At 47.7% G+C, this 26,535-nt stretch overlaps 1 protein-coding gene and 2 long non-coding RNA genes across 3 annotated transcripts; all 3 read left to right on the forward strand.

Moving 5' to 3' along the window:
- The first annotated feature begins 133 nt into the window (after positions 1-133).
- On the forward strand, positions 134-13,616 carry HSD3B7 (hydroxy-delta-5-steroid dehydrogenase, 3 beta- and steroid delta-isomerase 7). Its single transcript, XM_077789561.1, is given in 8 exon segments — positions 134-210; positions 2,263-2,404; positions 5,720-5,872; positions 6,724-6,832; positions 8,507-8,606; positions 10,532-10,694; positions 12,795-12,938; positions 12,941-13,616. Coding segments are annotated over 8 exon segments (1,089 nt in total). The 5' UTR covers positions 134-189; the 3' UTR covers positions 13,198-13,616.
- A 3,124-nt stretch (positions 13,617-16,740) lies between these two features.
- LOC144247891 (uncharacterized) lies at positions 16,741-19,268 on the forward strand. Its single transcript, XR_013341359.1, has 2 exons — positions 16,741-18,554; positions 18,595-19,268. It is a non-coding gene; the product is annotated as an uncharacterized LOC144247891 (long non-coding RNA).
- A 147-nt stretch (positions 19,269-19,415) lies between these two features.
- Positions 19,416-19,779, forward strand: LOC144247880 (uncharacterized). The gene is made up of 2 exons (XR_013341352.1): positions 19,416-19,679; positions 19,721-19,779. It is a non-coding gene; the product is annotated as an uncharacterized LOC144247880 (long non-coding RNA).
- Positions 19,780-26,535: the final 6,756 nt, after the last annotated feature.

Consider the following 26,535-nt stretch of genomic DNA (forward strand, 5'->3'; position numbering starts at 1 on the left):
AAAATTCCGCTTTTTTTTTCTTTTTTTTGGCCGAATTCCCGATTTTTTCCCCCGGAATTCCCGGGAATTTTTCGCCCCTCCCCCCGCGGGTCCCGCCCCGCCCCTCCCCCACCCCCGGGGGGCGTGGCCTCCCCAAAATCTCCGGAATTTGCCCCAAAATCCGGCGGGGGGAGGGGCGGCGGCGGCGCCATGGAGGGCGCCGAGCCCCAGGTGAAGCAATTTGGGGAATTTTGGGGAATTTTGATCATTTTGGGAGAATTTTGGGCCACTTGGGGCGAGTTCGGAGCCGCTTCCGGGTGGGGGAGGGGAAATCGGGGCGGATTTGGGGGATTTTGGGGAAAAAATTTGGATTTTTTTTTAAGTTTTTGGGATTTTATTTTTATTTTTGGGTTTTTTGGGGGGGATTTTTGGGAGAATTTGGGGATTTTTGGGGATTTTTTGGAGGGGATTTTATTTTTGGGGTTTTTTTGGGGGGGGATTTTGGGGATTTTTTGGGGCTCAAAAGTGAATTTTGGGGGGTTTTGGATTTTTTTTTTTTTTTTTTTTTACTTTTGGGTTTTTTTGAGGAGGGAAATTTTGGGATTTTTTGGGGGGGAATTTTTGGATTTTTTTGAGAGAATTTTGGGGGTCCCGGAGTGAATTTTGGGGATTTTTGGGGATGACTTTTGGGCATTTTTTGGGATGAATTTTGGGGTTTTTTTGGGGGGAATTTTGGGGGGAATTTTGGGGCATTTTGGGCAATTTGGGGCGAGTTCGGAGCCGCTTCCGGGTGAGGGATGGGAATTCGGGCGAATTTTGGGGAATTTTAAGGAATTTTGGGTCTCCAAACAGAATTTTGGGGATTTTGGGTTTTTTTTGGCATTTTGGGCTCCTCCAGGGGCATTTTTGGGGTTGAAATTTGAATTTTGGCCATTCCCATGTGATTTTTTTGGGAGGATTTTTGGGATTCTTTGGGTTTTTTGGGTTTTTGGGGGATTTTGGGATTCCCAGTTGCCTCCCAGTATTCCCAGTTCAATCCCAGTTCAATCCCAGTTGAACTTTTTGGGTTCCCAGTTGGATTGTGACGATTCCCAGTTGGATTTTGGCCATTTTGGCTGTTCCCGGTGGGATTTTTTGGCGGGGTTTTTTTGGGATTTTGGGGGTTTTTTGGGGATTTTGGGATTCCCAGTATCCCCAGTTGATTCCCAGTTCCCTCCCAGTATTCCCAGTTGAATCCCAGTTCAATCCCAGGATTCCCAGTTGGATTTTGATGATTCCCAGTTGGATTTTGGCCATTTTGGCCGTTCCAGGTGGAATTTTTTTTGGGTTTTTTTTGGGATTTTGGGGATTTTTGGGGGATTTTGGGATTCCCAGTATCCCCAGTTGATTCCTAGTTCCCTCCCAGTATTCCCAGTCTATCCCAGTTCAATCCCAGGATTCCCAGTTGGATTTTGACGATTCCCAGTTGGATTTTGGCCATTTTGGCCGTTCCCGGTGGGATTTTTTGGGGGTTTTTTTTTGGGATTTTGAGGATTTTTGGGGGATTTTGGGATTCCCAGTATTCCCAGTTCTATTCCAGTTCAATCCCAGGATTCCCAGTTGGATTGTGACGATTTCCAGTTGGATTGTGACGATTTCCAGTTGGATTTTGGCCATTCCTGGTGGGATTTTTTTGGGGTTTTTTTTTTGGGATTTTGGGGATTTTTGGGGGATTTTGGGATTCCCAGTATTCCCAGTCCAATCCCACTTCAATCCCACTTCAATCCCGGTTGGATTGTGACGATTCCCAGTTGGATTGTGACGATTTCCAGTTGGATTTTGACAATTCCCAGTTGGATTTTGGCCGTTCCCGGCGCGATTTTTTGGGGTTTTTTTTGGGGATTTTGGGGATTTTTTGGGGATTTTGGGATTCCTAGTATTCCCAGTTCTATTCCAGTTCAATCCCAGGATTCCCAGTTGGATTTTGACGATTCCCAGGTGAATTTTGGCCATTTTGGCCGTTCCCGGTGGGATTTTTGGGGGGTTTTTTTTTGGATTTTGGGGGTTTTTTTGGGATTTTGGGATTCCCAGTATCCCCAGTTGCATCCCAGTTCCCTCCCAGTATTCCCAGTTGAATCCCAGTTCAATCCCAGGATTCCCAGTTGGATTTTGACGATTTCCAGTTGGATTTTGGCCATTTTGGCCGTTTCTGGTGGGATTTTTTTAGGGTTTTTTTTGGGATTTTGGGGTTTTTTTGGGATTTTGGGATTCCCAGTATCCCCAGTTGATTCCCAGTTCCCCCAGGGCCTGGTGCTGGTGCTGACGGGCGGCGCGGGGTTCCTGGGCTCCCACCTGGTGCAGGTGCTGCTGGAGGCGGCGCCGGAGCTTCGGGAGCTGCGGATCCTCGACCTCGAGCCCGACCCCGCCACGGTCCCGGAGCGCCACCGTGAGCCCCAAAACGCCCAAAATATTCCCAAAAATCAACCCCAAAACGCCCCCGATTCGCCCCAAAAATCCACCCCAACATCGACAAAAATCCGCCCCAAAATGTCCCAGATAGGCCCCAAAAATCAGCCCCAAAATCGACAAAAATCAGCCCCAAAAGCCCCAAAATATTCACAAAAATCAGCCCCAAAAAGCCCCCGATTCGCCCCAAAAATCCGCCCCAAAACCCCCAAAATATTCCCAAAAATCTGCCCCAAAACGCCCCCGATTCGCCCCAAAAATCTGCCCCAACATTGACAAAAATCCGCCCCAAAATGTCCCAGATAGGCCCCAAAAATCAGCCCCAAAACCCCCAAAATATTCCCAAAAATCAGCCCCAAAACGCCCCCGATTCGCCCCAAAAATCTGCCCCAAGACCCCCAAAATATTCCCAAAAATCTGCCCCAAAATCCCCAAAAATCAGCCCCAAAAGCCCCAAAATATTCACAAAAATCAGCCCCAAAATGCCCCCGATTCGCCCCAAAAATCCGCCCCAACATCGACAAAAATCCGCCCCAAAATGTCCCAGATAGGCCCCAAAAATCAGCCCCAAAATCCCTTAAAAAATCCCCAAAATATTCCCAAAAATCAGCCCCAAAAGCCCCAAAATATTCACAAAAATCAGCCCCAAAACGCCCCCGATTAGCCCCAAAAATCTGCCCCAACATTGACAAAAATCCACCCCAAAATGTCCCAGATAGGCCCCAAAAATCAGCCCCAAAATCGACAAAAATCAGCCCCAAAAGCCCCAAAATATTCACAAAAATCAGCCCCAAAACACCCCCAATTCGCCCCAAAAATCAGCCCCAAAAGCCCCAAAATATTCCCAAAAATCTGCCCCAAAAAGCCCCCGATTCGCCCCAAAAATCAGCCCCAAAAGCCCCAAAATATTCCCAAAAATCTGCCCCAAAACGCCCCCGATTCGCCCCAAAAATCAGCCCCAAAAGCCCCAAAATATTCCCAAAAATCTGCCCCAAAATCCCCAAAAATCAGCCCCAAAAGCCCCAAAATATTCACAAAAATCAGCCCCAAAACGCCCCCGATTAGCCCCAAAAATCTGCCCCAACATCGACAAAAATCCGCCCCAAAATGTCCCAGATAGGCCCCAAAAATCAGCCCCAAAACCCCCAAAATATTCCCAAAAATCTGCCCCAAAACGCCCCCGATTCGCCCCAAAAATCCGCCCCAACATTGACAAAAATCCGCCCCAAAATGTCCCAGATAGGCCCCAAAAATCAGCCCCAAAATCGACAAAAATCAGCCCCAAAAGCCCCAAAATATTCCCAAAAATCAGCCCCAAAACGCCCCCGATTCGCCCCAAAAATCCGCCCCAAAAGCCCCAAAATATTCCCAAAAATCTGCCCCAAAACGCCCCCGATTCGCCCCAAAAATCCGCCCCAAAAGCCCCAAAATATTCCCAAAAATCTGCCCCAAAATCCCCAAAAATCAGCCCCAAAAGCCCCAAAATATTCCCAAAAATCCACCCCAAAATCCCCCAAAATCAGCCCCAAAACCCCCAAAATATTCACAAAAATCCACCCCAAAATCCCCAAAAATCAGCCCCAAGACCCCCAAAATATTCCCAAAAATCCGCCCCAAAATCCCCAAAAATCAGCCCCAAAAGCCCCAAAATATTCACAAAAATCAGCCCCAAAATGCCCCCGATTCGCCCCAAAAATCCGCCCCAAAATCGACAAAAATCTGCCCCAAAATGTCCCAGACAGGCCCCAAAAATCAGCCCCAAAATCCCTTAAAAAATCCCCAAAATATTCCCAAAAATCAGCGCAAAATCCCAAAAAATCCGCTCTGCAGGGACGTCTGCGACCTGGGGTGAATTTGGGGTGAATTTTGGGGTGAATTTGGCCGTTTTTGGGGTGAATTTTGGGATGATTTTGGCCGTTTTTGGGCTGGATTTTGGGGCGGATTTTGGGGTGAATTTTGGGGTGAATTTGGGGTGATTTTGGGGTGAATTTGGCTGGTTTTGGGGCGGATTTTGGGGTGATTTTGGGGTGATTTTGGGATGAATTCAGGTGAATTTTGGGGTGAATTCAGGTGAATTTTGGGGTGAATTTGGGTGATTTAGGTGATCGGGTGCGGCTGCTCCGTGGGGACGTCTCCGACCTGGGGTGAATTTGGGGTGATTTTGGCGTTTTCGGGGCGTTTTCGGGGTGAATTTTGGGATTATTTTGGCCGTTTTTGGAGCGGATTTTGGGGTGATTTGGGGTGAATTTTGGGGTGAATTTTGGGGTGAATTTGGGTGATTTTGGGGCAGGTGATCGGGTGCGGCTGCTCCGTGGGGAGCAGGAGCAGGTCTCCGACCTGGGGTGAATTTTGGGGTGAATTTTGGGATGAATTTGGCTGGTTTTGGGGTGAATTTTGGGATGAATTTGGCCGGTTTTGGGGCGGATTTTGGGGTGATTTTGGGGTGAATTTTGGGGTGGATTTGGGATGATTTTGGGGTGATTTTGGGGTGAATTTGGGGTGATTTTGGGGTGGATTTGGGATGAATTCGGGTGAATTTTGGGGTGAATTCGGGTGATTTAGGCGATCGGGTGCGGCTGCTCCGCGGGGACGTCTCCAACCTTGGGTGAATTTTGGGTGAATTTGGGGTGAATTCGGGTGAATTTTGGGGTGGATTCGGGTGAATTTTGGGGTGAATTCGGGTGATTCAGGTGATCGGGTGCGGCTGCTCCGTGGGGACGTCTCCGACCTGGGGTGAATTTGGGGTGAATTTGGGATGAATTTGGCTGGTTTTGGGGCGGATTTTGGGGTGATTTTGGGGTGAATTTGGGATGATTTTGGGGTGAATTCAGGTGATTTTGGGGCAGGTGATCGGGTGCGGCTGCTCCGCGGGGACGTCTCCGACCTGGGGTGATTTTGGGATGATTTTGGGGTGATTTTGGGGTGATTTCGGGGTGAATTTTGGGATGAATTTGGCTGGTTTTGGGGCGGATTTTGGGGTGAATTTGGGGTGGATTTGGGTGAATTTTGGGGTGATTTTGGGGTGAATTTTGGGATGATTTTGGGGTGAATTCAGGTGATTTTGGGGCAGGTGATCGGGTGCGGCTGCTCCGCGGGGACGTCTCCGACCTGGGGTGAATTTGGGGTGGATTTTGGGATGATTTTCGGGGTGAATTTTGGGATGAATTTGGGGTGATTTTGGGGTGAATTTGGGGTGATTTTGGGGTGAATTTGGGGTGATTTTGGGGTGAATTTGGGGTGATTTTGGGGTGAATTCGGGTGAATTTTGGGGTGAATTTGGGTGATTTTGGGGCAGGCGATCGGGTGCGGCTGCTCCGCGGGGACGTCTCCCGGCTCGCCTCCCTCGGCCCCGCCATGGCCGGCGCCGGGGCCGTGCTCCACAGCGCCGCCCTGGTGGACGTCTGGGGGCGCTGCAGCGCCGAGGCCATGGCCAAGGTCAACGTGCTGGGTGAGACTGGGGGAACTGGGAGGGACTGGGAGGGACTGGGAGGGACTGGGAGGGAACTGGGAGGGACTGGGAGGGACTGGGAGGGACTGGGAGGGACTGGGATAAACTGGGAGGGACTGGGAGGGAACTGGGGGGGACTGGGGGGGACTGGGAGGGAACTGGGAGGGACTGGGAGAGACTGGGAGGGACTGGGATGGACTGGGAGGGACTGGGAGGGACTGGGAGGGACTGGGAGGGAACTGGGAGGGACTGGGAGAGACTGGGAGGGAACTGGGAGGGACTGGGATGGACTGGGGGGGAACTGGGAGGGACTGGGAGAGACTGGGAGGGAACTGGGATAAACTGGGAGGGACTGGGAGGGACTGGGATGGACTGGGAGGGAACTGGGAGGGACTGGGATGGACTGGGGGGGAACTGGGAGGGACTGGGAGAGACTGGGAGGGAACTGGGATAAACTGGGAGGGACTGGGAGGGACTGGGATAAACTGGGAGGGACTGGGAGGGACTGGGAGGGAACTGGGAGGGACTGGGAGGGAACTGGGAGGGAACTGGGAGGGAACTGGGAGGGACTAGGAGGGAACTGGGATAAACTGGGAGGAACTGGGAGGGACTGGGAGGGACTGGGAGGGCTCGGGGCTCTTTTGGGGAGATTTTTTTTTAGGGGAATTTTTGAGAATTTTCTGGGATAATTTCAGGGTTTTTTGGGGATATTTTTGGGATAAGTTCAGGATATTTTTGTGATATTTTCAGGGTATTTTGGAGATAATTTCAGGATATTTTGGGGATATTTTTGGGGTGGTTTCAGGCGGTTTTTGGGGTGGTTTCAGGCTGTTTTGGGGGTGCTTTTGCAGGCACCAAGAACGTGATCCGGGCCTGCCGGGCCGCGGGGGTGCCGGTGCTGATCTACACCAGCAGCATGGAGGTGGTGGGGCCCAACACCCGCGGGGACCCCTTCGTCAGGTGGGAGCCCCGAAACGCCCCCCAAAATCCCCAAAACGCACCCCAAAAACGGACTCGGCGCCCCCAAAAACCCCAAAAACCACCCCAAAAACCCCAGAAACGGACCCCGCGCCCCCAAAAACCCCAAAAACCACCCCAAAACCCCCAAAAACGGACTCGGCGCCCCCAAAACCACCCCAAAACCCCCAAAAACTGACTCGGCGCCCCCAAAAATCCCAAAAACCACCCCAAAAACCCCAGAAACGGACTTGGCGCCCCCCAAAACCCCAAAAATTACCTCAAAACCCCAAAAACGGACTCGGCGCCCCCAAAAACCCCAAAAATTACCTCAAAACCCCAAAAACTGACTTGGCGCCCCCAAAAACCCAAAAAACCACCCCAAAAATCACCCAAAAATCCCAAAAATGGACTCAGGACCTCCAAAACCCCAAAAACGGACTCGGCGCCCCCAAAACCCACAAAAATCACCCCAAAAACCCCAAAAACTGACTCGGCGCCCCCAAAAACCCAAAAAACCACCCCAAAAGTCACCCAAAAATCCCAAAAATGGACTCAGGACCCCCAAAAACCCCAAAAATCACCTCAAAAACCCCAAAAATGGACTTGGTGCCCCCAAAAACCCCAAAAACAGAACCAGCGCCCACAAAAACCCCAAAAACCACCCCAAAAATCATCCAAAAACACCAAAAATGGACTCAGGACCCCCAAAACTCCAAATGCACCCCAAAATCCCCAAAACGCACCCCAAAAATGGACTCGGCGCCCCCAAAAACCCCCAAAACCACCCCAAAAACCCCAAAAAATGGAATTTCAGGGCGAGATTTGGATGTTTTGAGGAGATTTTTGGACATTTTTGGGTCGAATTTCGACTGATTTTTTGGGAACTTTTTGAGGAATTTTTTGGGATTTTGGGGATTTGGGGATTTGGGGATTTTGGGGTGAATTTGGGCGTTTTTGGCGCCTCTAAATCTGCCCAAAAAAACCAAAATTTCAAGGCAAGATTTGGTGATTTTGAGGTGATTTTTGGCCATTTTTGGGCTAAATTCAGCCGGATTTTTGGGGGATTTTTGGAGGAATTTTTGGGGGATTTTGGGGCTTTGGGGATTTGGGGATTTTGGGGTGAATTTGGGCGTTTTTGGCGCCTCTAAATCTGCCCCAAAAAAATGGAATTTTAAAGCGAGATTTGGTGATTTTGAGGCGATTTTTGGCCGTTTTTGGGCGGAATTTGGCCGGGTTTTTTGGGGATTTTTTGGGGAATTTTTGGGCTTTTGAGATTCCCAAATTTTGGGGTGAATTTGGGCGTTTTTGGTGCCTCTAAATCTGCCCCAAAAAAATGGAATTTCAGGGCGAGATTTGGTGATTTTGAGGCGATTTTTGGCCGTTTTTGGGCGGAATTTGGCCGGGTTTTTGGGGATTTTTTGGGGAATTTTTGGGGGATTTTGGGGCTTTTGAGATTCCCCAATTTTGGGGTGAATTTGGGCGTTTTTGGCACCTCTAAATCTGCCCAAAAAAATGGAATTTTACAGCGAGATTTGGTGATTTTGAGGCGATTTTTGGCCGTTTTTGGGCGGAATTTGGCCGGGTTTTTTGGGGATTTTTTGGGAATTTTTGGGGGATTTTGGGGCTTCTGAGATTCCCCAATTTTGGGGTGAATTTGGGCGTTTTTGGGCGCAGGGGGGACGAGGAGACGCCGTACCCCACGCGGCACTCGGAGCCGTACCCGCTCAGCAAGGCCCAGGCCGAGCGCCTCGTCCTCGAGGCCAACGGGAAACCCGTGAGGAAATCCAAAATCCGGGAATTCCGGGCCAAAATCCGGGAATTTTGGGCCAAAATCCGGGAATTTCGGGCAAAAATACGGGAATTCGGGGCAAAAATATGGGAATTCGGGGCAAAAATACGGGATTTTGGGGGAAAAATATGGGATTTTGGGGGAATAATCTGGGATTTTGGGGGAATAATCTGGGATTTTGAGGCAAAAATCTGGGAATTTTGAGCAAAAATCTGGGAATTCGGGAAAAAAATATGGGAATTTGGGGGGAAAATACAGGATTTTGGGGAAAAAATATGGGAATTTGGGGAAAATCTGGGAAGTTGGGGAAAAAGCTGGGAATTTGGGATGGAAATGGCAAATCTGTAAGGAAAAGGCAAAAATCTGGAATTTTGGGGGAAAATGAGGGAATTTTGGGCAAAAATCCAGGAATTTGGGGAAAATCTGGGAAGTTGGGGAAAAAATCTGGGAAGTTGGGGCAAAAATCCAGGAATTTGGGGCAAAAGTCCGGGAATTTGGGCGCCCCACCGGCATTTTTGGGGAGCGTCACCCCAAAAACTGGGTCCCGATTGGGGATTTTGGGTGGAAATTTGGGGATTTTGGATTTGGCTTGTGTTTTGGGTGGAATTCATGGGATTTTGGGTGGAATTAAGGGGATTTTGGGTGGAATTTGAGGGATTTTGGATTTCCCTTGTGTTTTGGGTAGAATTCATGGGATTTTGGGTGGAATTTTGGGGATTTTGGGTGGAATTCATGGGATTTTGGGAGGAATTTTGGGGATTTTGGGGGGGATTTTGGATTTGGCTTGTGTTTTGGGTGGAATTTTGGGGATTTTGGGTGGAATTCATGGGATTTTGGGTGGAATTTGGGGATTTTGGGCGGAATTTGGGGATTTTGGATTTGGCTTGTGTTTTGGGTGGAATTCATGGGATTTTGGGTGGAATTTTGGGGATTTTGGGTGGAATTAATGGGATTTTGGGTGGGAATTTGGGGAATTTTGGATTTTGCTTGTATTTTGGGCGGAATTCATGGGATTTTGGGTGGAATTTTGGGGATTTTGGGTGGAATTTTGGGGATTTTGGGTGGAATTCATGGGATTTTGGGTGGAATTGTGGGGATTTTGGGTGGAATTCGGGGATTTTGGATTTGGCTTGTGTTTTGGGTAGAATTCATGGGATTTTGGGCGGAATTTGAGGGATTTTGGGCGGAATTTGGGGATTTTGGATTTGGCTTGTGTTTTGGGTGGAATTCATGGGATTTTGGGTGGAATTTTGGGGATTTTGGGTGGAATTCATGGGATTTTGGGTGGAATTCATGGGATTTTGGGTGGAATTCATGGGATTTTGGGCGGAATTTTGGGTATTTTGGGCGGAATTCGGGGATTTTGGATTTGGCTTGTGTTTTGGGTGGAATTCATGGGATTTTGGGTGGAATTTTGGGGATTTTGGGCGGAATTTGAGGGATTTTGGGCGGAATTTGAGGGATTTTGGGCGGAATTTGAGGGATTTTGGGTGGAATTCATGGGATTTTGGGTGGAATTTTGGGGATTTTGGGCGGAATTCGGGGATTTTGGATTTCCCTTGTGTTTTGGGTGGAATGAATGGGATTTTGGGTGGAATTTTGGGGATTTGGGGTGGAATTTGAGGGATTTTGGATTTCGCTTGTGTTTTGGGTGGAATTCATGGGATTTTGGGTGGAATTTGGGGGATTTTGGGCGGAATTTTGGGGATTTTGGGTGGAATTTGAGGGATTTTGGATTTCGCTTGTGTTTTGGGTGGAATTAATGGGATTTTGGGTGGAATTTTGGGGATTTTGGGTGGAATTTTGGGGATTTTGGGTGGAATTTTGGGGATTTTGGGTGGAATTCGGGGATTTTGGATTTGGCTTGTGTTTTGGGTGGAATTCATGGGGTTTTGGGTGTGTTTGTGCAGGTGGCGGGCGGGGCCCGGCTGGTGACGCTGGCGCTGCGCCCCACGGGGATTTTTGGGGAGCGTCACCCCCTGCTGGAGCTCTTCTACCGGCGGGGGAGGGGCCTGGGGGGGAGGGTCCCCCGGAGCCTCCCCCAGAACGCCGAGCACGCCCGCGTGTACGCAGGTGAGGGCACCCCAAAATCGCCCCAAATCACCCCAAAAATACCCCAAAATCACCCCAAAATCAACCGAAAAGTCACCCAAAAAATCAGCCCCCAAATCGCCCCAAAAATACCCCAAAATCACCGCAAAATCAGCCAAAAAATCACCCAAAAATCACCGCAAAATCAGCCAAAAAATCACCCCAAAATCACCCAAAAATCACCGAAAAATCGCCACAAAATGAGCCCAAAATCACCCCAAAGTTAACCAAAAAATCACCAAAAAATCACCGCAAAATCACCCCCAAAACACCCAAAAAATCACCCCAAAATCACCGAAAAAATCACCCCACAATCACCCAAAAAAATCACCTCAAAATCACCCCAAAATCACCCCAAAATCATCCAAAATATCAGCCCAAAATCATCCAAAATATCAGCCCAAAATCACCCCAAAATCACCTGGGAACCCCCAAAATCACTTCAAAATCACCCAAAAAATCACCCCAAAATCACCTGGGCGCCCCTGAAATACACCTGGGGGTAGGGGGACACACCCAAATTTTCCCATAAAATCCCCAAAATCCCCAAATTTCCCCCCAAAAAACCCAAATTTTCCCAAATTTCCCCCAATTTCCCCCAAACTCCCTGCAGGCAACGTGGCCTGGATGCACGTCCTGCCCTGAAAATCCCCCCCTAAAATCCCTGAATTTCACTCAAATTTTACCCAAATTTCACCCAAATTTCGCCATAAAACCCCAAAAAACCCCAATTTTCCCCAAATTTTCCCAAATCTCCCCCAATTTCCCCCAAACTCCCTGCAGGCAACGTGGCCTGGATGCACGTCCTGCCCCAAAAATCCCCCCCCTAAAATCCCTGGATTTCACTCAAATTTCACCCAAATTTCACCAAAAACCCCCAAAAAACCCCAATTTTCCCCAATTTTCCCCAATTCTCCCGTTTCCCCCCAGACTCTCTGCAGGAAACGTGGCCTGGATGCACGTCCTGCCCTGAAAATCCCCCCCTAAAATCCCTGAATTTCACTCAATTTTCACCCAAATTTCATCCTAAAACCCTCAAATTTTCTCTAAAAATCCGCAATTTTCCCAAATTTCCTCAATTTCCCCCAAAAGTCCCTGCAGGAAACATGGCCTGGATGCACGTCCTGCCCCAAAAATCCCCCCCTAAAATCCCTGGATTTCACTCAAATTTCACCCAAATTTCGCCAAAAAACCCTCAAAAAACCCTAATTTTCCCCAAATTTTCCCAAATTTTCCCAATTTCCCCCTGAATTCCCTGCAGGCAACGTGGCCTGGATGCACGTGCTGGCCCGAAAATCCCCCCCTAAAATCCCTGGATTTCACTCAATTTTCACCCAAATTCCACCAAAAAACCCCAAAAAAACCCCAAAAAGCCCCAATTTTCCCCCAAATTTTCCCAAATTCCCCCGATTTCCCCCTGAATTCCCTGCAGGCAACGTGGCCTGGATGCACGTCCTGCCCTGAAAATCCCCCCCCTAAAATCCCTGAATTTCACTCAATTTTCACCCAAATTCCACCAAAAAACCCAAAAAAAACCCAATTTTCCCCGATTTCCCCCGAATTCCCTGCAGGCAACGTGGCCTGGATGCACGTCCTGCCCCGAAAATCCCCCCCTAAAATCCCTGAATTTCACTCAAATTTCACCCAAATTTCGCCAAAAAACCCTCAAAAAATCCCCAATTTTCCCAAAATTTCCCCAAATTTCCCCCAAAAATCCCAATTTCCCCCAAACTCCGTTCAGGCAACGTGGCCTGGATGCACGTCCTGCCCCGAAAATCCCCCCTAAAATGCCTGAATTTCACTCAATTTTCACCTAAATTCCACCAAAAAAAACCCAAAAAAACCCCAAAAAAGCCCCAATTTTCCCCAAATTTCCCCAAATTTCCCCAATTTCCCCCCAAACTCCCTGCAGGCAACGTGGCCTGGATACACATCCTGCCCTGAAACCCCCCCCCTAAAATCCCTGAATTTCACTCAATTTTCACCCAAATTTCACCAAAAAACCCCAAAAAATCCCCAATTTTCCCCAAAATTTCCCAAATTTCCCCCAAAAATCCCAATTTTCCCCCAAACTGCCGGCAGGAAACGTGGCCTGGATGCACGTGCTGGCCGCCCGCGCCGCCCGCGCCCGCCCGGCCTCGGTGGGCGGCGAGTTCTTCTTCTGCTACGACGCGTCGCCGTGGGCGCCCTACGAGGAGTTCAACCTGCTGCTGCTGGGCCCCGCCGGGCTGGCGGGGGACCCCGCCTGCCCCCCCGACTTTTGGGGCTCCTGGCCGGCCTCAACGGGGCCCTGCGGGCCATCCTGGGCCGTTTCGGGGTGCGCTTCGCGCCGCTGCTGAACCCCTACACGTGGGCCGTGGCCTCCACCCCCTTCAGTGTCCGCACGGCCAAGGCCGAGCGGGACTTGGGCTACCGGCCGCTCTTCTCCTGGGAGGAGGCGCGCGACAGGACGGCGCGGTGGCTGAGGCGGCTGGACGGGGCCTGACGCGGGGGAACGGGGGGAAAATGGGGAAAAAATGGGGGAGAAAGGTGAAAAAATGGGGGAAATGGTGAAAAAATGGTGGGGATATGGGGAAAAAAGGGTTAAAAATGGGAAAGAAAGGGTTAAAAATGGAGAGGAAAGGGTTAAAAATGGCGGCTGGAGGAGGAAAGGGATCCTGGGGTGGGTGTGGACTTGAAGGAGTTAAAAATGGGAGGAAATGGTGGGAAAATGGGGAAAAATGGTGAAAAAATGGGGGAAAATGGTGAAAAAAAAATGGGGATAATGGAAGAAACGAGCAAAATGGGAAATGGGTGAAGAAATGTGAAGAAAGGGTCAAAAAATGGTGGAAAACAGGGAAAATATGGGAGAAATGAGGAAAAATGGGGAAAACTGGAAAATGGCGGGAAAACCCAGGGGAAAAACGGTAAAAAATGGGGGGAAATTGAGGAAATTTTGGGAAAGAATGGGTGGAAAATGGGAAAAAAAGGATGAAATAATGGGGGGAAAAATGGAGGAAAAACCAGTGGGGAAATGGGGTAAAAAAGCGAATTTTGGGCCGTTTCGGGGTGCGCTTCGCGCCGCTGCTGAACCCCTACACGTGGGCCGTGGCCTCCACCCCCTTCAGCGTCCGCACGGCCAAGGCCGAGCGGGGACTTGGGCTACCGGCCGCTCTTCTCCTGGGAGGAGGCGCGCGACAGGACGGCGCGGTGGCTGAGGCGGCTGGACGGGGCCTGACGCGGGGAACGGGGGAAACGGGGGAAAATGGGGAAAAAATGGGGAGAAAGGTGAAAAAATGGGGGAAATGGTGAAAAATGGTGGGGATATGGGGAAAAAAGGGTTAAAATGGGAAAGAAAGGGTTAAAAATGGAGAGGAAAGGGTTAAAAATGGCGGCTGGAGGAGGAAAGGGATCCTGGGGTGGGTGTGGACATGAAGGAGTTAAAAGTGGGAGGAAATGGTGGGAAAATGGGGAAAAAATGGGAAAAATGGGGAAAAAATGGGGAAAAATGGTGAAAAAAAGAAGGGGATAATGGAAGAAATGAGCAAAATGGGAAATGGGTGAAGAAATGTGAAGAAAGGGTCAAAAAATGGTGGAAAACAGGGAAAATATGGGAGAAATGAGGAAAAATGGGGAAAACAGGAAAATGGCGGGAAAACCCAGGGGGAAAACGGTAAAAAATGGGGGAAATTGAGGAAATTTTGGGAAAGAATGGGTGGAAAATGGGAAAAAAAAAGGATGAAATAATGGGGGGGAAAATGGAGGAAAAAACAGTGGGGAAATGGGGTAAAAAAGCGAATTTTGGGCCGTTTCGGGGTGCGCTTCGCGCCGCTGCTGAACCCCTACACGTGGGCCGTGGCCTCCACCCCCTTCAGCGTCCGCACGGCCAAGGCCGAGCGGGACTTGGGCTACCGGCCGCTCTTCTCCTGGGAGGAGGCGCGCGACAGGACGGCGCGGTGGCTGAGGCGGCTGGACGGGGCCTGACGCGGGGGAACGGGGGAAACGGGGGAAAATGGGGAAAAAATGGGGGAGAAAGGTGAAAAAATGGGGGAAATGGTGAAAAAATGGTGGGGATATGGGGAAAAAAGGGTTAAAAAATGGGAAAGAAAGGGTTAAAAATGGAGAGGAAAGGGTTAAAAATGGCGGCTGGAGGAGGAAAGGGATCCTGGGGTGGGTGTGGACATGAAGGAGTTAAAAGTGGGAGGAAATGGTGGGAAAATGGGGAAAAAATGGGAAAAATGGGGAAAAAATGGGGAAAAATGGTGAAAAAAAGAAGGGGATAATGGAAGAAATGAGCAAAATGGGAAATGGGTGAAGAAATGTGAAGAAAGGGTCAAAAAATGGTGGAAAACAGGGAAAATATGGGAGAAATGAGGAAAAATGGGGAAAACAGGAAAATGGCGGGAAAACCCAGGGGGAAAACGGTAAAAAATGGGGGAAATTGAGGAAATTTTGGGAAAGAATGGGTGGAAAATGGGAAAAAAAAAGGATGAAATAATGGGGGGGAAAATGGAGGAAAAAACAGTGGGGAAATGGGGTAAAAAAGCGAATTTTGGGCCGTTTCGGGGTGCGCTTCGCGCCGCTGCTGAACCCCTACACGTGGGCCGTGGCCTCCACCCCCTTCAGCGTCCGCACGGCCAAGGCCGAGCGGGACTTGGGCTACCGGCCGCTCTTCTCCTGGGAGGAGGCGCGCGACAGGACGGCGCGGTGGCTGAGGCGGCTGGACGGGGCCTGACGCGGGGGAACGGGGGAAACGGGGGAAAATGGGGAAAAAATGGGGGAAAAAGGGGGAAAAATGGGGAAGAAGGGTGAAAAAATGGGGAAGAAGGGTGAAAAAATGGGGGAGAAAGGGGAAAAAAATGGGGGAAATGGTGAAAAAATGGGGAAGAAAGGTGAAAAAATGGGGAAGAAAGGTGAAAAAATGGGGGAAATGGTGAAAAAATGGGGAAGAAAGGTGAAAAAATGGGGGAGAAAGGGGAAAAAATGGGGAAGAAAGGTGAAAAAATGGGGAGAAAGGTGAAAAAATGGGGGAAATGGTGAAAAAATGGGGAAGAAGGGTGAAAAAATGGGGAAGAAAGGTGAAAAAATGGGGAAGAAGGGTGAAAAAATGGGGGAGAAAGGGGAAAAAATGGGGAAGAAAGGTGAAAAAATGGGGAAGAAAGGTGAAAAAATGGTGGGGATATGGGAAGAAAGGGTTAAAAATGGGGAAGAAAGGGTTAAAAATGGCGGCTGGAGGAGGAAAGGGATCCTGGGGTGGGTGTGGACATGAAGGAGTTAAAAATGGGAGGAAATGGTGGGAAAATGGGGAAAAATTGTGAAAAAATGGGGAAAAATGGTGAAAAAAAAATGGGGATAATGGAAGAAATGAGCAAAATGGGAAATGGGTGAAGAAATGTGAAGAAAGGGTCAAAAAATGGTGGAAAACAGGGAAAATATGGGAGAAATGAGGAAAAATGGGGAAAACTGGAAAGTGGGAAAATGGGGGGAAAACCCAGGGGAAAAATGGTAAAAAATGGGGGGAAATTGAGGAAATTTTGGGAAATAATGGGTGGAAAATGGGAAAAAAAGGATGAAATAATGGGGGAAAAATGGAGGAAAAAACAGTGGGGAAATGGGGTAAAAAAGCGAATTTTGGGCCGGCTCGGGGTGCGCTTCGCGCCGCTGCTGAACCCCTACACGTGGGCCGTGGCCTCCACCCCCTTCAGCGTCCGCACGGCCAAGGCCGAGCGGGACTTGGGCTACCGGCCGCTCTTCTCCTGGGAGGAGGGCGCGACAGGACGGCGCGGTGGCTGAGGCGGCTGGACGGGGCCTGACGCGGGGGGAACGGGGGAAAATGGGGGAAAAGGTGAAAGAATGGGGAAAAAAGGGGGAAAAATGGGGAAGAAAGGGGGAAAAATGGGGAAAAAGGTGAAAAAATGGGGGAAAAAGGTGAAAAAATGGGGGAGAAAGGGGAAAAAATGGGGAGAAAGGGGGAAAAATGGGGGAGAAAGGTGAAAAAATGGTGGGGGTATGGGGAAGAAAGGGTTAAAAATGGAGAGGAAAGGTTAAAAATGGGGAAGAAAGGGTTAAAAATGGAGAGGAAAGGGTTAAAAATGGGGAAGAAAGGGTTAAAAATGGAGAGGAAAGGGTTAAAAATGGGGAAGAAAGGGTTAAAAATGGGGAAGAAAGGGTTAAAAATGGCGGTTGGAAGAGGAAACTGGCCCTCATGTGGGTGTAGACGTGAAGGGGTTAAAAATGGGACAAAATGGGGGAAAACAGTGAAAAGATTGGGGGAAATGGTGAAAAATGGGGAAGAAAGGTGAAAAAATGGGGGAAATTGTGAAAAAATGGGGAAGAAAGGTGAAAAAATGGGGAAGAAAGGTGAAAAAATGGGGGAAAAAGGTGAAAAAATGGGGAAGAAGGGTGAAAAAATGGGAAGAAAGGTGAAAAAATGGGGAAGAAAGGTGAAAAAATGGGGTAAATGGTGAAAAAATGGGGGGAAAAGGTGAAAAAATGGGGGAAATGGTGAAAAATGGGGAAGAAAGGTGAAAAAATGGGGGAGAAAGGGGAAAAAATGGGGGAGAAAGGGGAAAAAATGGTGGGGGTATGGGGAAGAAAGGGTTAAAAATGGGGAAGAAAGGGTTAAAAATGGGGAAGAAAGGGTTAAAAATGGAGAAGAAAGGGTTAAAAATGGCGGCTGGAGGAGGAAAGGGATCCTGGGGTGGGTGTGGACATGAAGGAGTTAAAAATGGGAGGAAATGGTGGGAAAATGGGGAAAAATGGTGAAAAAATGGGGAAAAATGGTGAAAAAAAAAATGGGGATAATGGAAGAAATGAGGAAAATGGGAAATGGGTGAAGAAATGTGAAGAAAGGGTCAAAAAATGGTGGAAAACAGGGAAAATATGGGAGAAATGAGGAAAAATGGGGAAAACAGGAAAATGGGGGGAAAACCCAGGGGGAAAACGGTAAAAAGTGGGGGGAAATTGAGGAAATTTTGGGAAAGAATGGGTGGAAAATGGGAAAAAAAAAGGATGAAATAATGGGGGGGAAAATGGAGGAAAAACCAGTGGGGAAATGGGGTAAAAAAGCGAATTTTGGGCCGTTTCGGGGTGCGCTTCGCGCCGCTGCTGAACCCCTACACGTGGGCCGTGGCCTCCACCCCCTTCAGCGTCCGCACGGCCAAGGCCGAGCGGGACTTGGGCTACCGGCCGCTCTTCTCCTGGGAGGAGGCGCGCGACAGGACGGCGCGGTGGCTGAGGCGGCTGGACGGGGCCTGACGCGGGGGAACGGGGGAAAACGGGGGAAAAAGGGGAAAAAATGGGGGGAAAGGGGAAAAATGGGGGAGAAAGGTGAAAAAATGGGGGAAAAAGGTGAAAAAATGGGGGAGAAAGGGGAAAAAATGGGGAGAAAGGGGGAAAAATGGGGGAGAAAGGTGAAAAAATGGTGGGGGTATGGGGAAGAAAGGGTTAAAAATGGAGAGGAAAGGGTTAAAAATGGGGAAGAAAGGGTTAAATATGGGGTAGAAAGGGTTAAAATGGGGAAGAAAGGGTTAAAAATGGCGGTTGGAAGAGGAAACTGGCCCTCAAGTGGGTGTAGACGTGAAGGGGTTAAAAATGGGACAAAATGGGGGAAAACAGTGAAAAGATTGGGGGAAATGGTGAAAAATGGGGGAAATGGTGAAAAAATGGGGGAAATGGTGAAAAAATGGGGAAGAAAGGTGAAAAAATGGGGGAGAAAGGTGAAAAAATGGGGAAGAAAGGTGAAAAAATGGGGGAGAAAGGTGAAAAAATGGGAAAAAAGGTGAAAAAATGGGGAAGAAAGGTGGAAAAATGGGGAAGAAAGGTGAAAAAATGGGGAAGAAAGGTGAAAAAATGGGGGAAATGGTGAAAAAATGGGGGAAATGGTGAAAAAATGGGAAAAAAGGTGAAAAAATGGGGAAGAAAGGTGGAAAAATGGGGAAGAAAGGTGAAAAAATGGGGAAGAAAGGTGAAAAAATGGGGGAAATGGTGAAAAAATGGGGAAGAAAGGTGAAAAAATGGGAAAAAAGGTGAAAAAATGGGGAAGAAGGGTGAAAAAATGGGGAAGAAAGGTGAAAAAAATGGGGAAGAAAGGGGAAAAAATGGGGGAGAAAGGTGAAAAAATGTGGAAGAAAGGTGAAAAAATGGGGGAAATGGTGAAAAAATGGGGGGAAAAGGTGAAAAAATGGGGAAATGGTGAAAAAATGGGGGAAATGGTGAAAAAATGGGGAAGAAAGGTGAAAAAATGGGGAAGAAAGGTGAAAAAGTGGGGAAAAAAGGTGAAAAAATGGGGATATGGGGAAGAAAGGGTTAAAAATGGGGAAGAAAGGGTTAAAAATGGGGTAGAAAGGGTTAAAAATGGGGAAGAAAGGGTTAAAAATGGCGGCTGGAGGAGGAAAGGGATCCTGGTGTGGGTGTGGACATGAAGGAGTTAAAATGGGAGGAAATGGTGGGAAAATGGGGAAAAAATGGGGAAAATGGTGAAAAATGGGGAAAAAAGGTGAAAAGATTGGGGGAAATGGTGAAAAAAATGGGGAAGAAAGGTGAAAAAATGGGGGAAATGGTGAAAAATGGGGGAAATGGTGAAAAAATGGGGGAAATGGTGAAAAAATGGGGGAAATGGTGAAAAAATGGGGAGAAAGGTGAAAAATGGGGAAATGGTGAAAAATGGGGGGAAACGAGAAAATGGGGGAAAATGTGAAAATGCTGAAAAAATATGCCAAAAAAAATGGGGGAATGGAAGAAATGAGAAAATTGGGGAAAATGGAGAGAAAAATGGGAAAAATGGATAAAAAGGGAAAACGGGGGAAATTGTGGAAAAAAGGGAGGAAATGGGGAAAAAAAGATTAAAAATGGTGAAAGATGGGGGAAATGAAATGAAATGGAAAAAGAATTGGAAAATGGGGAAATCAGGGAAAATGAGGAAAAAATGGGGAAAAAACGGAGGAAAAACGGGATTTGGGTCTGATCCTGATCCCGAGGGAAATCCAGGCCGGGATTTGGGTCTCATCCCGATCCCGGCCAGAATCCAGGCCGGGATTTGGGTCTGATCGAGGCCAGGATTTCCTCCTGATCCCAATCCAGGCCAGGTTTTCCCCCAATCCCAACGAAATTCCGGGATTCTCCCCCAAAATCTGCCCCAGGAATCCACTCCGGGATTTCCCCGATCCCATTCCCCGTTCCCTCCTGGATCCACTCCGGGATTTCCCGATCCCATTCCCCATTCCCTCCCGGATCCACTCCGGGATTCCCTGATCCCAATCCCATTCCCCGTTTCCTTCCGGATCCACTCCGGGATTTCCCCGATCCCATTCCCCGTTCCCTCCTGGATCCACTCCGGGATTTCCCCGATCCCGATCCCATTCCCCGTTTCCCGCCGGATCCACTCCGGGATTTCCCCGTTCCCGATCCCATTCCCTGTTTCCCCCCGGATCCACTCCGGGATTTCCCCGATCCCATTCCCCATTCCCCCCCCAGATCCACTCCGGGATTTCCCCGATCCCATTCCCCATTCCCCCCTGGATCCACTCCGGGATTTCCCCGATCCCATTCCCCATTCCCCCCCAGATCCACTCCGGGATTTCCCCAATCCCGATCCCATTCCCCGGATCCACTCCGGGATTTCCCCAATCCCGATCCCATTCCCCGGATCCACTCCGGGATTTCCCCAATCCCGATCCCATTCCCCATTCCCCCCCAGATCCACTCCGGGATTTCCCCAATCCCGATCCCATTCCCCGGATCCACTCCGGGATTTCCCCAATCCCGATCCCATTCCCCGGATCCACTCCGGGATTTCCCCAATCCCGATCCCATTCCCCATTCCCCCCCCAGATCCACTCCGGGATTTCCCCAATCCCGATCCCATTCCCCGGATCCACTCCGGGATTTCCCCAATCCCGATCCCATTCCCCGGATCCACTCCGGGATTTCCCCGTTCCCGATCCCATTCCCCGTTTCCCTCCGGATCCACTCCGGGATTTCCCCGATCCCGATCCCATTCCCCCCCGGATCCACTCCGGGATTTCCCCAATCCCGATCCCATTCCCGATCCCATTCCCCGTTTCCCCCGGATCCACTCCGGGATTTCCCCGATCCCGATCCCATTCCCGATCCCATTCCCCGTTTCCCCCCGGATCCACTCCGGGATTTCCCCGATCCCGATCCCATTCCCCGGATCCACTCCGGGATTTCCCCGATCCCATTCCCCGGATCCACTCCGGGTTTTCCCCATTCCCGATCCCATTCCCCGTTTCCCCCTGGATCCACTCCGGGATTTCCCCGATCCCATTCCCCGTTTCCCCCTGGATCCACTCCGGGATTTCCCCGATCCCATTCCCTGGATCCACTCCGGGATTTCCCCGATCCCATTCCCTGGATCCACTCCGGGATTTCCCCGATCCCATTCCCCGTTTCCCCCCCGGATCCACTCCGGGATTTCCCTCTGCCCCCACTTTAATTTTTGGGTGAAATTCTGAATAAAACGGGAAAAAAACGGGATTTTTTTTTAATTTTCTGAATTCCATCAAAATTGGGGATTTTCCTTCCATGCCGGGGATTTCCTGGGAATTTTGGGGGATTTTAGGGGAATTTTTTGGGATTTTTGGGTGGATTTGGGGCCATTTTTGGGGTCCAATTGGGGGGAATTTTGGGAACATTTTTTGGGAACTTTTTGACTTTTTCTGGAATTTTGGGTCCATAATTTATGTTCCTTTTTTGGGGAATTTTGGATCCAATTTTTGTGGAATTTTGGATCCAACTTTTGAGACCTTTTAGCTCTTTTTTTTGGGGACTTTTTGGGTCCATTTTTTGGGGATTTTGGCTCCATTTTTTGAGGAATTTTAGATCCATTTTTTGGGAACTTTTTGCCCTTTTTTGGGAATTTTGGCGCCGTGTTTTGGGAGTTTTGGGGCCCTTTTTTGGGAGTTTTAGATCCAAGTTTTGTGAATTTTGGCTCCGTTTTTTGGCAACTTTTTGCCTTATTTTGGGGGATTTTTGACTCTGTTTTTTGGGGACTTTTAGCTCCATTTTTTGGCAACTTTTTGACTTTTTTGGGGGAATTTTGGCTCTGGTTTTTTAGGGAATTTTGGCTCCATTTTTGGGGAATTTGGCTCTGTTTTTTGGGGAATTTTGGCTCCATTTTTTGGCAGATTTTTGCCATTTTTTGGGGAATTTTGGCTCAATTTTTAGCAACTTTTTCCCTTTTTGGGGGGAATTTTTGCTCTGTTTTTTGGGGAATTTTGGCTCTGTTTTTTGGGAATTTTTGGCTCTATTTTTTAGCAACTTTTCCCCTTTTTTTGGGAATTTTGGCTCTGTTTTTTGGGAATTTTTGCTCCATTTTGGGGGAAATTTTGGCTCCATTTTTTGGGGAATTTTGGCTCCGTTTTTTTGGAATTTCGGCTTCATTTTTTAGCAACTTTTCCCCTTTTTTTGGAGAATTTTGGCTCTGGTTTTCAGGGAATTTTGGCTCCATTATTTGGGGAATTTTGGCTCCATTTTTTTGGGAATTTTGGCTCCATTTTTGGGGGAATCTTGGCTCTGTTTTTTGGGAATTTTGGCTCCATTATCTGGTAATTTTTTGCCTTATTTTGGGGGATGTGGGTTCTGTTTTTTGGGGAATTTTTGCTCCATTTTTGGGGGAATCTTGGCTCTGCTTTTTGGGAATTTTGGCTCTGGTTTTTGGGAATTTTTGCTCCATTTTGGGGAGAATCTTGGCTCTGTTTTTTGGGGAATCTTGGCTCTGTTTTTTGGGAATTTTGGCTCCATTATCTGGTAATTTTTTGCCTTATTTTGGGGGATGTGGGTTCTGGTTTTTTGGGAATTTTTGCTCCATTTTTGGGGGAATCTTGGCTCTGTTTTTTGGGAATTTTGGCTCTGGTTTTTTGGGAATTTTTGCTCCATTTTGGGGAGAATTTTGGCTCTGTTTTTTGGGGAATCTTGGCTCTGTTTTTTGGGAATTTTGGCTCCATTATCTGGTAATTTTTTGCCTTATTTTGGGGGATGTGGGTTCTGGTTTTTTGGGAATTTTTGCTCCATTTTTGGGGAATCTTGGCTCTGTTTTTTGGGAATTTTGGCTCTGTTTTTTGGGAATTTTGGCTCTGGTTTTTTGGGAATTTTTGCTCCATTTTATGGGGAATTTTGGCTCTATTTTTTAGCAACTTTTCCCCTTTTTTTGGGAATTTTGGCTCTGTTTTTTGGGAATTTTTGCTCCATTTTGGGGGGGATTTTAGCTCCGTTTTTTGGGAATTTCGGCTCCATTTTTTAGCAATTTCCCCCCTTTTTTTTGGCAATTTTGGCCCCGTTTTGGGAGGATTTTTCCCCCTTCCTTTGAGACTCCGCCCCCCCAAATGCGGGTGGGGGAGGGGCCCGGGCGGGGGGGGTGGGGGAGGGGCGGTTCCCAAATTTGGGGGGCGCAGCTGCCGCCCCTCCCCCACCCCCGCGGTTATTTTTGGGTCCTTTTCCCACCGGGGCCTTTTTAGGGTAAAACCGGGAGCGCTCCGCCCCTCCCCCACCCCCGGCCCCTCCCCCACCCTCCCGAAATGACCCCAACCCCCCCCAAAAAAAACCCGCCGGCCCCTCCCCCACCGCAAAATCCCGCCAAAAAAATCCCCAAAAAATCCCCCAAAATCCCCCGAGGATTGTCCCAGAATTGCCCAAAATCTCCATAAAATTGTCCCCAAATTCCCCTGAAATTGCCCCAAAATTCTCCTAAAAATTCCCTCAATGTCCCCGCCCAAACCCCCCGAAAATCCTCAAAATTATCCCCAAAAAATCCCCCCAAAAAACCCAAAATTATCCTGAAAAATCCCCCCAAAAACCCCAAAATTATCCCCCAAAAATCCCCAAAATTATCCCCAAAATTATCCCAAAAAAATCACCCCCAAAAACCCCAAAATTATCCCCCCAAAATCCCCAAAATTATCCCCAAAAAATCCCCCCCAAAATCCCCAAAATTATCCCCAAAAAATCCCCCCAAAAAACCCAAAATTATCCTGAAAAAATCCCCCCAAAAACCCCAAAATTATCCCCCAAAAATCCCCAAAATTATCCCCAAAATTATCCCAAAAAAATCACCCCCAAAAACCCCAAAATTATCCCCCCAAAATCCCCAAAATTATCCCCAAAAAATCCCCCCAAAAAACCCAAAATTATCCTGAAAAATCCCCCCAAAAACCCCAAAATTATCCCCCAAAAATCCCCAAAATTATCCCAAAAAAATCCCTACAAATCCCCAAAATTCTCCCTAAAAATCCCCCCCAAAATCCCAAAATTCTCCCAAAAAAATCCCCCCAAAAATCCCCCAAAATCCCCTCCCAAAATCCCCCCAAATCCCCAAAATTCTCCCTAAAAAATCCCCCCAAAATCCCCCAAAAATCCTCCCAAATTCTCCCCAAAAATGCCAAGAAATTCCCCCAATATCCCCCCAAAATTCTTCCAAAATCTCCTGAAAGTCTCCCAAAAATCCCGAAAAATTCTCCCAAAAATTCCTCCAAAAATTAAAAATAAAAATCCCCCAAAATAAAAAAAAAATCCCCTAAAATCTTCCCAAAAATCCCCAAAATTCCCCCAAAATTATCTCCAAATTCACCCAAAATTCAAAAAAAACCCACCCCCCCAAAAAAAACCCCCAAAATTCTCAAAAATTCTCAAAAAAATCCCCCAAAATTCTCAGAAAAATCCCCAAAATTCCCCCAAAAAAATCTCAAAAAAACTCCTCCAAAAATCCCCAAAATTCTTCACAAAATCCCCCAAAATTCCCCCCAAAAATCCCCAAAATCCCCAAAAATCCCCCAAAATCCTTCCCGCCCCTCCCCCCCTCAGGGTGACCCCGGGGGAGGACGTGACCTTTGACCCCGGGGGGAGGGGCAGCACCCGGGGGGGATTTTGGGGCATTTTGGGGCAATTTTGTGGAATTTTAGGATTTTTTGGGCAATTTTAGGATTTTGGGGGGAATTTGGGGCATTTTTGGCTCATTTTGAGGAATTTTGGGATTTTGGGGGTTTTTTGGGGGAATTTTGGGATTTTTTGGGTCATTTCAGGGCAATTTGGGATTATTTTGAGGAATTTTGGGCCATTTGGGAATTTTTTCCCCATTTCCACCTCATTTTCCCCCAATTTTCCCCAATTTTCCCCCAATTTTCCCCCAATTTTCCCCAATTTTTTCCCCAAATTTTCCCCAATTTTTCCCCAATTTTCCCCCCAATTTTCCCCAATTTTTCCCAATTTTTTCCCCATTTTTTCCCCAATTTCCCCCAATTTTTCCCCAATTTTTCCCCAATTTTTCCCAATTTTCCCCAATTTTTCCCCCAATTTTCCCCCAAATTTTCCCCAATTTTCCCCCAAATTTTCCCCAATTTTTTCCCCAATTTTCCCCAATTTTTCCCCAATTTTCCCCCCAATTTTCCCCCAATTTTTCCCAATTTTTCCCCATTTTTTCCCCAATTTCCCCCAATTTTCCCCAATTTTTCCCCAATTTTCCCAATTTTCCCCAATTTTTTCCAAATTTCCCCCAATTTTTTCCCCATTTTTCCCCAATTTTCCCCCAATTTTCCCCAATTTCCCCCAATTTTTCCCCAATTTCTCCCAATTTTTTTCCCCAATTTCCCCCAATTTTTCCCCAATTTTTCCCCAATTTTTCCCAATTTTCCCAATTTTTCCCCAATTTTCCCCCCAATTTCCCCCAATTTTTCCCAATTTTTTCCCCATTTTTTTCCCCAATTTCCCCCAATTTTTCCCCAATTTTCCCCAATTTTCCCAATTTCCCAATTTTTCCCCAATTTTCCCCCAAATTTTCCCAATTTCCCCCAAATTTTCCCCAATTTTTTCCCCAATTTTCCCCAATTTTTCCCCAATTTTCCCCCAATTTTCCCCAATTTTTCCCAATTTTTTCCCCATTTTTTTCCCCAATTTCCCCCAATTTTTCCCAATTTTTCCCCAATTTTTCCCAATTTTCCCCAATTTTTCCCAAATTTTCCCCCAATTTTTTTCCCCATTTTTTCCCCAATTTTCCCCCAATTTTTCCCCAATTTCCCCCCAATTTTTCCCCAATTTCTCCCAATTTTTTTCCCCAATTTCCCCCAATTTTTCCCCAATTTTTCCCCAATTTTTCCCAATTTTCCCCAATTTTTCCCCAATTTTCCCCCAAATTTTCCCCAATTTTCCCAATTTTTTCCCCATTTTTTCCCCAATTTCCCCCAATTTTTCCCCAATTTTTCCCCAATTTTTCCCAATTTTCCCCAATTTTTCCCAAATTTTCCCCAATTTTTTCCCCATTTTTTCCCCCAATTTTCCCCCAATTTTTCCCCAATTTCCCCCAATTTTTCCCCAATTTCTCCCAATTTTTTCCCCAATTTCCCCCAATTTTTCCCCAATTTCTCCCAATTTTTTTCCCCATTTTTTCCCCAATTTTCCCCCATTTTTCCCCCAATTTTTCCCCCAATTTCCCCCCAATTTCTCCCAAATTTCCTTCCCATTTTTTCCCATTTTCCCCCCAATTTTCCCCCAATTTCCCCCCAATTTTTCCCCAATTTCTCCCAATTTTTTTCCCCAATTTCCCCCAATTTTTCCCCAATTTTTCCCAATTTTCCCCAATTTTTCCCCAATTTTTCCCCAATTTCTCCCAATTTTTCCCCAATTTTTTCCCCATTTTTTTCCCCATTTTTTCCCCAATTTTCCCCCAATTTTTCCCCAATTTCCCCCCAATTTTTCCCCAATTTCTCCCAATTTTTTTCCCCAATTTCCCCCCAATTTTTCCCCAATTTCTCCCAATTTTTTTCCCCATTTTTTCCCCCAATTTTCCCCCATTTTTCCCCAATTTTTCCCCCAATTTCCCCCCAATTTCTCCCAA

Source organism: Lonchura striata, chromosome 35 (genome assembly GCF_046129695.1).
Source record: "Lonchura striata isolate bLonStr1 chromosome 35, bLonStr1.mat, whole genome shotgun sequence".
NCBI classification, from domain to species: Eukaryota; Metazoa; Chordata; class Aves; order Passeriformes; family Estrildidae; genus Lonchura; species Lonchura striata.